This window comes from Camellia sinensis, chromosome 4 (genome assembly GCF_055761805.1).
Source record: "Camellia sinensis isolate YWXY chromosome 4, ASM5576180v1, whole genome shotgun sequence".
NCBI lineage: Eukaryota > Viridiplantae > Streptophyta > Magnoliopsida > Ericales > Theaceae > Camellia > Camellia sinensis.
The window spans coordinates 18,855,552-18,866,326 of record NC_138964.1 but is presented as its reverse complement, the minus strand read 5'-3'; the positions used below and the strand labels follow the sequence as shown (position 1 = coordinate 18,866,326).

The 10,775-nt window shown below is 29.9% G+C and overlaps 1 protein-coding gene across 1 annotated transcript; it reads right to left on the bottom strand.

Moving 5' to 3' along the window:
• Positions 1–307: 307 nt before the first annotated feature.
• On the bottom strand, positions 308–10,187 carry LOC114280551 (4-coumarate--CoA ligase 2). The gene is made up of 6 exons (XM_028222930.2): positions 8,695–10,187; positions 8,121–8,474; positions 5,708–5,906; positions 2,234–2,447; positions 1,986–2,088; positions 308–615 (listed from the first exon to the last, which is right to left on the bottom strand). The coding sequence occupies exons 1-6, from the start codon at positions 9,334–9,336 to the stop codon at positions 496–498; spliced, it is 1,632 nt and encodes a 543-aa protein (XP_028078731.1). The 5' UTR covers positions 9,337–10,187; the 3' UTR covers positions 308–495.
• Between the last annotated feature and the right edge of the window lie 588 nt (positions 10,188–10,775).

Below are 10,775 nucleotides of genomic sequence, written 5' to 3'. Positions count from 1 at the left end.
GGCATTTGTTCAAAATGCCACAAGACCAAAAAATGTCATTAGAAGAATAGTTTTGTGGCACTTTCAAATGTCACTAAACTAAGAAAATGTTGTAGTGGGGTTTAAATTTTCAAAATTACTCTCGATCATTTGAGTTACACTGAACCATCAAAATACGAATATATATATATATATATATAAAGTGAAAGAGAAAAAAATATAAGAAAAAAAAAAAAAGCAAAATTGAACAATATACTATTACGAAGGAGAAAAAGCAAACATAAACCATACATCATATACATAAACAAATTCATACTAAAGCACTTGGTTTTCTCCCCGTTCAAGTTTGTTTCTTAAAGAGCGAAAAATCCAACACATACAAGGAATCACATAACTATTGAAATAAATCAAACGCACTCAATGTCTTCTTGATGGGCAATGCGAGGGGAAGAAAATACTCCGTGTGCCCTTAATATACAAATTTTTAATGTATAATACATACATCGAATATAAAGATTAATTGGCAAAGCCAGCTGCGAGCTTCGCTCTTAGGTCTTTTCTAAGGATTTTACCAGATGGAGCTTTAGGAATTGAATCCGCAAAGAAAACCCGATTAATTCTTTTGTAGAACACCACCTGCACATTAATATACACAATCAAGCACCATAATTGGTCAAGAGTATGTATTAGAATTAGGAATTATTAACTAATTGTATATGGAATCCTAAAAAGATGTCTATCCTTGGTCCAATGTAGTGACATTTATGTGATGTTGTTTTTAATTTAAGGAAAATGAAATCATGTGATTCTAAACCATGGGAACAGATAAAAACAGATGAATTCGTTGATATGAATTTATTTTGGCGTTGTTTTCTTGATTAATTCAACCACATTTTTTAAATTACGAACATGAAATGAAATCAATCAAACACAAAGAAAACTCATGATTGTTTAACGTGAAAACCCCAAAAATCTTTCGGCTATGTTTAGTTTGGTTTTCAAAATTAGTTTTCAATTGTTTTTTATAAACTAAAAATTAATTTAGTGAAAAAAATGGGAAAAAAAAAACCAAATAATTTTTATGTGGTTTTATTTTTTTGGGGCAGAAATAATTTTTAAAATTTTTAAAAAAGTATCTTTTTGATCTTTGTTTATGCCAAACAATTTTCTATCTTTTAAAAAAAAAAAAATCAAAAAATCAAAAAATAGTTTCAGAAAATGAAACCAAACATGGTTGGCTTAGTTGACTTGTACATTTTGTAATTGTGTTGTACCTTTTGAACTTCCCGTTGATTCCAAACCAAATCCAAGTCCATTTTCTAAATTTACTTCACTTCGACTTCTAAAATATAATTACAATTCAAATAAGTTTAGTCTAAAGAATTGTCATTTTTCATTTTTTATTTTTTTGGCTTGACGATTAGGGTAATTGATCATAGGTTTCACCTATTGTTTTTTTATGATTAAAGCTTGTTCTAATGAGGTAACAAAAGTGCATTTTCATGGATATGCATCCAGTCCAAATCAAATTGGCAATGCCTAGATCATTTTATTTAGGGGTACTTATGTATAGATTCTACAATAATTAATAACATTTTTCATCAAATATTATTAAAAAAAGGTCACTAATTGTTAATTTTTAGCGACGGTTTAAAAATTTTATTACAAAAATGTCACTAATTATAAAATTTAGCGACAGTTTAAAAAAATCGTCACATAAAAACATTATTAATTTTCAACTTTCAGTTACAGTTTGAAAAATTTGTCATAAAAAAATGTTACTAATTGTAAGTTTTAGGGACAATTTATAAAAATCATGATAAAAAAAAAAAAGTCACTAATTGTCAATTGTTAGCAACAAATGTAAAAAATGGTCATTAAAAATTATTTTTAACGACGATTTTATTAAGACTTATTTTCAATAAATCTTAATGAGAATTAAGTCTAATTATTAAAATCTACTAATAGTTTACCTTTTTATTTATACTATGCTAATCAAGAAGTACCTGTTTTGAGATGTATTGCTTAATCTCATCCTCTGTTATCTTAGAACCATTAGCTCTTATAACAAATGCAACCGGAACTTCTCCTGCAGCCTCATCTTTCATGCTGCGACACATCAAACAATAATCACATACCCACAAAAATAAATAAATAAATAAATAAATAAAATTAAAATTAAATTAAATAAAAATAAAAATAAATCACCATCTAATTAGTAAAATTATCTAAGTGATTTTGTAGGGTGACTTACGGCACAACGGCAGCATCAGAGATGTCGGGATGAGCAATCAACATTGCTTCGAGCTCGGCCGGAGCTACTTGGAACCCTTTGTACTTGATCAATTCCTTCAACCGGTCAACGATGAAGAGCTCATCGTTGTCATCAATATAGCCAATGTCACCGGTGTGCAACCATCCTTCTTTGTCTATTGTTCTCTCTGTGGCCTCCGGGTCGTTCAAATAGCCTATTTAAATCCAACATAATGTACATTAGAGTTAGAACAATTCATAATTCACAAATTGCCAACCATTTTCTACGTGAAATAAATTTCATTTGCTTATCTTGTATGTGGAGAAAAATTAGGGATCGAATAAGTGCCTTTGGCGGCTAAAAATTCCAAAATTTGGGGCGCGATAGAAGATGTTCTCTTTGCTCATACTCAATTCATCATATTTTTTAACTCTCGAACTAAATTAATCTCATCATTCTATAAGAAATTTTTATAAAATATTTGATTTTATGTAGGAATCAAGAGAGCCAAAATACCCTAATATTTGAAATTACAATATTGAAACCCCATGAAATAAACACCCTTTCAAATCTCAATTACTTGAAACGATAACATTTTTCTTTTTTTGTTTACAACAACACTATGTAGACAAAAGGCGTTTCATATCCCTTTAATTTGAAATGACTAAGATATAAAGTAATCTTTAATTTATTTTTTTCACAAGAATTCTATATGCTTCATCCTGAATTATATATCATATGCCTTTCTATGACATAAAATTGGATTGATTACGAATTAAAATTATTATAATTATGATTTAAAGTAGTTGCCAAGTCGAAAAAGGCATTAACCTTAGTTATCAATTAGGTGATGTTAGTAACAAGACAAAACAATGTTAATTTTGAAGTGACCTCACTCATCATATTACCACCTAACAAGTGGCTCTTTATCATCAACTATTTTATATTTAGATCAAAATTAGTTATGTACATACATGAAATACACATTTTAAAAATGTGTAATATTGTACCCTAATCTATGCATATATGCCTACCAAAATATATATAGGCATGTATTAAAATAATGTTGTTTATGATGATCTCTAGCGTTGGTGTGTTTTTTACATAACTTTTTATACACCCACAAGTCATTCATGTCTTAAAAGTGAAAATCGTAAATTCAACCTAAACAAAAAATTTGACTCAAGATTATTGATGAATGAAATTTTTATTTTTATTTTTATTTTTATTTTTATTCAAAATAAATAAATGTGAACCTCAGACATATGGTCCACCACAAACATAAGAATTTAACCATTCAATAATAAATGTGAACCTCACACATGGTTCAACAAAAACATAATTGGCCAAAATAAAAATAAAAATAGACAACACAACAAGAATTGATGACAAGACATAAAAGATGTAAAAGTGGATCGCCCAGTCAAATGGAAAGAAGGGCCAACAAGAGTTCAACTAATTTGGACTTTAGCTTATCTAAATTTAAAAAAAATAAAATAAATAATAATAATAATAATAATAATAATAATAATAATAATAATCAAGACTTTCTATCTTTATGTACTTTCTGGGAATATATATTTGTATTAGTAAGGCTAATCCCAAATTAGTCTTAATCCATCGAGTCCATCACCTAGACTGAGTTGCTCGAATTGCAAGCCTAATCTTATTTGTGTAAGATTTTATTATCTAATATGATTTTTTATTTCTAAAATAATAAAATAAAAGTTTAATAGAAAGTTGAGAGACAATTTTTTTTTCAAAATTATAAAATCAAAATAAATATTTTCAAAAACTTGAATTAAAAAGAACCGACTTTCCAAAAGCTCCTCCTTTTTTTCTAATGGAAATAGTAAACAAACGAAATAATATTGAGTTCTCAAAATTTCACAATTTTTAGAAAACGAGTTTCTATAGATAATTTTGTAATCTACGAAAAGTAGGGATATATGATTTTTTTAATTATAATAAAAAAAATCCTAAAATTATTGTTGAATTCAATTCAACAACAACTACAACTACCCCTTGTGATGTGACTTAGTCAACCAAATAATTAATGTTACAATCCTACCAAAAGAGTTGGAAAACATTTTTATACTTTGAAAGTGCCTCACCTAATCAAATTATTTAAAATGTGTGAGAATCAAATTGAATTATTATAACATGTTATTAAAAATCAAGGAGGACTCAGTCACCATTGACCTTATAAAGCAATCCACGAGCTATTCTCTCCAATCTCATCCAACCCATCTAAAAACTGTACCTATCATTTACATTTCATGCTACTACGACAAATGTCACAATAATAATAATAATGAAAAAAAAAAGTCTTGATTGTTACATCTAATATTGATTTTGTTGACTTCTTCATTAATGGGGAAACAAATTCCCAAAATGCTTTTCCAAACATTTGAGGATCAACTTATGGAAGACTCACTTTGAACAATTCTTATATTGGAGAACTTAGTAATTTATTTTATGTCCTTTTGTAAAGCCCTTCGAAATTTGTTGAATGAATTGGATAGGATTCAAAGAAGCCTTGTTTGGGGAGATTGCATGGAAAAGAAAAAAAGTCATTTAATTAATTGGGAAAAACACCGGCTAAGTAGGAGTTTGGGAAGAGTCCAGAATTGAGAGGTCAAAATCTCTTCCAATTGCAATAACTTAGTCGATTTGAAAATAAGAAACGATATTACCTTTTATGGTGCAAATCTTTCATTGGATTACGTTATTAATTTGACTAAATTGAGAGTGGTCTTCTAGGCTAAATCTCATACTAAAATTTCATCCTATTTTGTAATGAATATTGTTCACAATCTTCGTTGACATTATATGGGTGAAAGTTTGAGAGGCGCTTGTTACTTTTTTGATGTGTTTTGTAAAGGAGTTTGTTTTATGTGTTGGGATTTTACCAGCTTTTTGGGTTGTCTGGGTGTGTGTTAATCTAATTGAGATATACCTTAATAGTACAAAATTTTTCTAGAGTTAATAAAATTCTTTATAATCCTAGAAAAAGAAAGTCTTGAAAAAAAATTTTGCATACAATTTTAAGTGTGTGTATATATCTATATAATAAAGCATGATGGTATTTGAATTTGTTCTACACACATTTGTCCTACTAGAATATTTGAACGGCTCACATCTATTTAAATTACAAAATAACAACTGTGATGTATCCTACTTTTCCGCTTCTCTCTATTAATTTTTCATTTTCTCGCCCACCCTCCCATGATCCCATGAATAATTTCATGAATGATCCCAGGATATCACCTTCCTCGTTTTCTTTTTCTTTTTTTAATTTTTTCCATTTTTTATTTTCCTCTCTATTTATTTATTTTTTTTGTTTTCTCCTTTTTGTTCACTTGTTTTTATTTACACCATGCCTTCAGGCACGGGTACGGACATATACTAGTGTATATATATATATATATATATATTTGTACGTATGTGTAGAGATACAAAATGAGTGAATACCTTTCATGATTTGGTCACCCCTGATGCAAATTTCTCCAGCTTGGTTTTGGGGAAGAGAAGCACCAGTGTCAGGGTCTACGATCTTCATTTCAGCATTTCTGACAACAGTCCCACATGAACCTGATTTTATCTCAAAAGGTTCTTTAGCAAAAGCTAAGCACATTGAGAGGACTGGTCCTGCCTCTGTCATGCCATAACCCTACATAAAATTGGCAAACGGATTTTAATTTTCTAATTATTAAGACAACGCCCTTATTTTTGTGAATGAAATTGCTTTTATCGCTTCATCATATCAAAAAGGCCAACCATCTAATATTTCATCATTATAGATTAATGGTTCTCCTTTTAGAATTTTTTTTATTTTATTTTAATTATCATAGATGGCATTATTATCATACATCTATTTGTAAAATTACTTAAGATGGTTATACCAGGTGGAGTAATTTAGATTGTTCTTTACAATTATCTTATAATTTGATTGCAAAGATTATGGAATAATAAGGCAAATGAAGGGGAAAAAATGGATATGTTTGAAGAAAAATATTTCATATATTAATATGGGCCTTTTTAAATATGAAATATGATTATATATAACACTTTTACCTTTATAGACAAAGACAGCGAATTTTTTTTATTTTTTATTTTTTGTAAATTATTTTTCATTTTTTGATAGCCACTAAAATTTTAATTTGATTTACGATAACAATTGAGGGCTAATTGTCCCTCCAAATTAATGGGAAGGCCTTACAATATATACATTGTTTGCCAGAAAATCCTATCATTCATTGTTCGACATATACTGATGATAAAATTACTTCACTACTTAGATATTTCCAAAAATTGAATTAGGTAATTAAAATTAATAAAGAAAAAATACTAGAGAAATAAAAATAAATAAATAAATAACACAAATGCTGAAAATTACTCGAATTACATTAAAAATAAGGCAAATGCTAATGAGTTACGTGAATCAATGTTTAATATTGAGATAAACATGAAAATCACATTAAAAAAAATATTTTAAAGGTTAAAAAAAATCTAAAATCAATAAAAAATATTTTTAAATCAATAAATAATTTTATCATTCTTTAATTATATTTATTTATTTATTGTGGTATTAAGGCCACTTATCTTTTTAAAATAAAATGTCTAGTGAATGGAATAAAAATTACAAAGATACCATTGTCCCAACAGTTACCTTAATTTTGTTATTAACATTAATGTACTTTATTAGAGATAAGCATCAATAGTGAGACTCATAACTTCTGGTTGGGGGATTTGGGGAGGGATTTGGAAAAGGAAAGAGAAAAAGTGTGTGAAACTATGTGAAATATAAGTATATTTTATTCACATTTCACCTAACTTTTCTCTTTCCCTTTCCATTTCCCTCCTCAAATCTCCCAACCAAACACAGCGTAACAGATGGGATATTACCTAAAAAGAGGTGTAAAAAATAAGTGTAGCATAGCATTGCTCGTAAAAAAGAGAAATGCTAAATCGCACGGCAAATTTCACTAATTCCCCTAATAAAAAAGAAAAGTACTAATTACAAAAATACAATTTGTTTTATGAATGGCGAGAAATTATTTGGTTTAGTTTTTAGAATTTCTTTTGAATTTTTTTTTTAAATTTAATTTAATTTGACAAAAACAAATGCTAAAAAATATATTTTTCAATTTTTAAAAACTATTTCTTCTCCCCAAAAAAAGAAAAACATATAAAATTAATGAGTTTTTTTTTTTTAAATTTTTGTACATATTTTTTTTTCACCAAACAAGTTTTTAAATTTTTTTTTTTAAAAAAAAACATAATCTAAAAACTCGAACAAACATATTTAAATAAAAAATGTTTGAGACTATTAAAAAAAAAATCATAATTTAATTCACAATAGTATAATACGTTAGATATTAATTTTTGATCTGTTATAAACTTAACATATAAAACGTAACCCTCTTCCAACATTATTGTCAATGAATTTAATATTTTAAATTATAAATTCTTAATAATTTTCTTTTTTTTAATATTTTTTCACTTTAATTTTCTTATCAAGAGATTCAACTTTGAAGACCATACACCAGCCAACTAAGCTGACGCGGTACAATTCGGCGTGTTATGCAAGCAGCGTTCAATAAAAAATTAGAACCATACATTAATTTTCTCATCACAATGGGTATAATTTTATTTTGATAATTTAAATTGATTAATTTTTAAAAATTTTAATATATATTATTAATATATAAAATTAGATCGATTCATTAATTATAATTTATTTAATTTATTTAATTTATCACATTTATTTTAAAAAAATAAATTATATATTTTTTTCAAACAAACATAAATAATAAGCGATTCGACGATCCGTACAGCACCAACTAGTCCAAGATAGAAAATTTGTGTTGGAATAGTAAGATACCTGTCCAAGTTTAGCATTCGGAAGCTTGGCTCTAACAGTATCTTCAAGCTCCTTCCCCATGGGTGCCCCACCGGACATCACCGTCCGAATCGACGACAAATCATAATCATCGAACACCGGACTATTTGCGATCGCCAGCACGATGGGTGGCGCGAACGGCGCAATCGTCACCTTATACTTGTGCACAAGCTCCATCAACAACTTAATCTCAAATTTCTGCATAATCAGAATCGCCGCCCCAACTCGGAGAGCGCATAGCAACACCGAGTTGAGAGAGTATATATGGAACAATGGTAGCACACACATGATCACATCCTCACTGTGAAAATAAAGATTCGGATTCTCACCATCAACCTGTCACAAGAACGGAATCAGAATTTTATTATCGAATGAATCAAAAATAAATAATTTCTTTTCATTCTACATATAAGCATACATATATATATATATATATATATATGTATACAATAAGTATACAATAAGAAAAAATAAGATATATATTTTTTATCGTATTATGACAAATAATATATTTCACATAAGTACGACATAATCTTCTCCTAGTTCTATTCCTAACCTGTTGTGCCACACTCGTCACCAATCCCTTATGTGTCAGCATAACCCCCTTCGGTAGTCCCGTGGTTCCCGACGAATAAGGTAGCGCCACGACATCATCTGGGTTGATCTTCACCGCCGGGGCATTCGTCTCGTCCGCCTGACTTAACTCAGAGAAATGCAGACAAGAATTCCCCGGGGTGGAGTCGGTGGAGACGATTTTGATGTCGTTTTCTTTTCCAAATTCCGTTACTTTCTCGACATAACAAGATTGGGTGATTATGAGTTTCGCCTTGGATGCTTTCGCTTGTTTTTCGATCTCCGCAGGAGTGTAGAACGGGTTGGCTGTGGTAATAGTTATGCCGCTGTACGATGCGCCGAGGAAGGAGAACACGAATTCGGGAGAATTGTGGAGCAAGAGCATGATGACATCGCCTTGTCGGATGCCGAGGTTGTTGAGGCCGGCGGAGACTTTGCGAGCGATGAGCTCGACATCGGCGTAGGTGTAGGTGTCGCCGGTGGAGCCATTGATGATGCAGGGACGAGAGCTGAATTGGGATATGTTTTCGAAGCAATATGTGTGGAGTGGCAAGTGATTTGGGATGTAGATGTCTGGAAGTTTGGATCTGAAAATGAATTCTTGTTTCTGTTTTTGGTTCTCCATTGAGAGAGAGAGAGAGAGAGAGAGAGAGAAAGAGGAGAGGAGAGGAGAGGGAAGGGGAGATGAGGGGTTGGTGTTTTTTCTTGTTTTGAGACCTTCCCTGGGTTGGGTTGAGTTTTGGTTGAAGTATTATACAGATGAAAGTAGGTGATGGTAGTGTGGGTTGGGAGGGGCGGTTGGTGAAGTGGAGTTGATTGAAATTTTTAGAATGTGCCAAGGATAAAATGGGGAAAGTGATTATCAAATTTTGGTACTGTTTACCGACTCATTAAACTATGCAGCTGAATTACTTCCGTGCAGAAGAGGGGATTCGCACTCTTTAGGTTTATCAGCTTCATTTTGTTAATTTAAATTATTTATTTTATTAGATTCTTGTGTGTTCTATTTATAAAAAAAAATTAAGTTGACACAATTATAACATATTTAAATTATCGCATTATCGTTTATATTTTTAATGACGAATACGATAAATTAAATAGATTACAATTATTGAATCAATCTTCTTTTCTTTTCTTTTTTTATGAAATATACAAACTACAAAATGTTCTATAAAATAAATAATTTAAATTATTAAAATGAGACTCGTAGTGAGTTTTATAAGCCCAAGCAATACACTCTAGCCCAAATTATATATCAGAGAGAATCCACCTCTTTAAACTAAATTAACAAGTAACAATGGTATGAGTATATGCGAAATCAATTTTGAAACATGACATTGTTCTCAGGCAAAACTTTAACATATATAATAAATTCATCAAAATCAATCAAAATTAAGGAAGAAAACACAAGAAATTTCTTTTAATACCTCATAAATAACGAAGAAGAAAAAAATAAAAGTGTATAAGGACAGTTCTAGTTAGTGATCACCAAAACGAATTTTATTCACAATTGTTTTCCTTATTAAAAATTGAAGTAGGTTGCAACATGAAAACTTTTATGGACTTGGTAAAAATGTTTTGAATTTATATTAATTGCCCTTATTTTTTCTTTTCTTTTTTTATCCATATATATTGGTGGTTGGTGAGATGTGGACTATCTTACATACGTGATAAGTAAAATCAATTGGGGGATTTATATAAAAATTAGTGGTTGGTGAGATGCAGACACATAAACTGCCGTGGATAAGTAAAATCAATTGACTAGTTAATTAAGATAGTTAAGGTTGTGTTTGGTTTATAAATTTAAATAGAGATTTGAAAAGGGGGAGAAAATGTCTGAAATGTGATTATATTTTATTTACAATTTATTTATTTTTTTCCCTTATCAATCTCTTCTGTTGGGTCTATCCCACATCGACTCGGGAGGGACTCCTCGTCTACCTTATAAGCGTACTGGCCCTCTCCACCTGTTACAAAGCCTTTTCCCCCAGGGAAGAACAAAGCCGTGAGGGGTCGCAGGGACGGTGGTCATGCGTCACAACACCCTAGCCCCAGAGTGGACAA

Bases quoted from the DNA above. Each gene is read 5' to 3' on its own strand.
- LOC114280551 (XM_028222930.2), bottom strand. From the start codon at position 9,336: ATGGAGAACCAAAAACAGAAACAAGAATTCATTTTCAGATCCAAACTT. The intron at 2,448-5,707 runs GTATTCACTCAT...GGATTTAAATAG, and splicing joins GGGTGACCAAATCATGAAAG to GCTATTTGAACGACCCGGAG. The intron at 2,089-2,233 runs GTAAGTCACCCT...GATGTGTCGCAG, and splicing joins TCTGATGCTGCCGTTGTGCC to CATGAAAGATGAGGCTGCAG.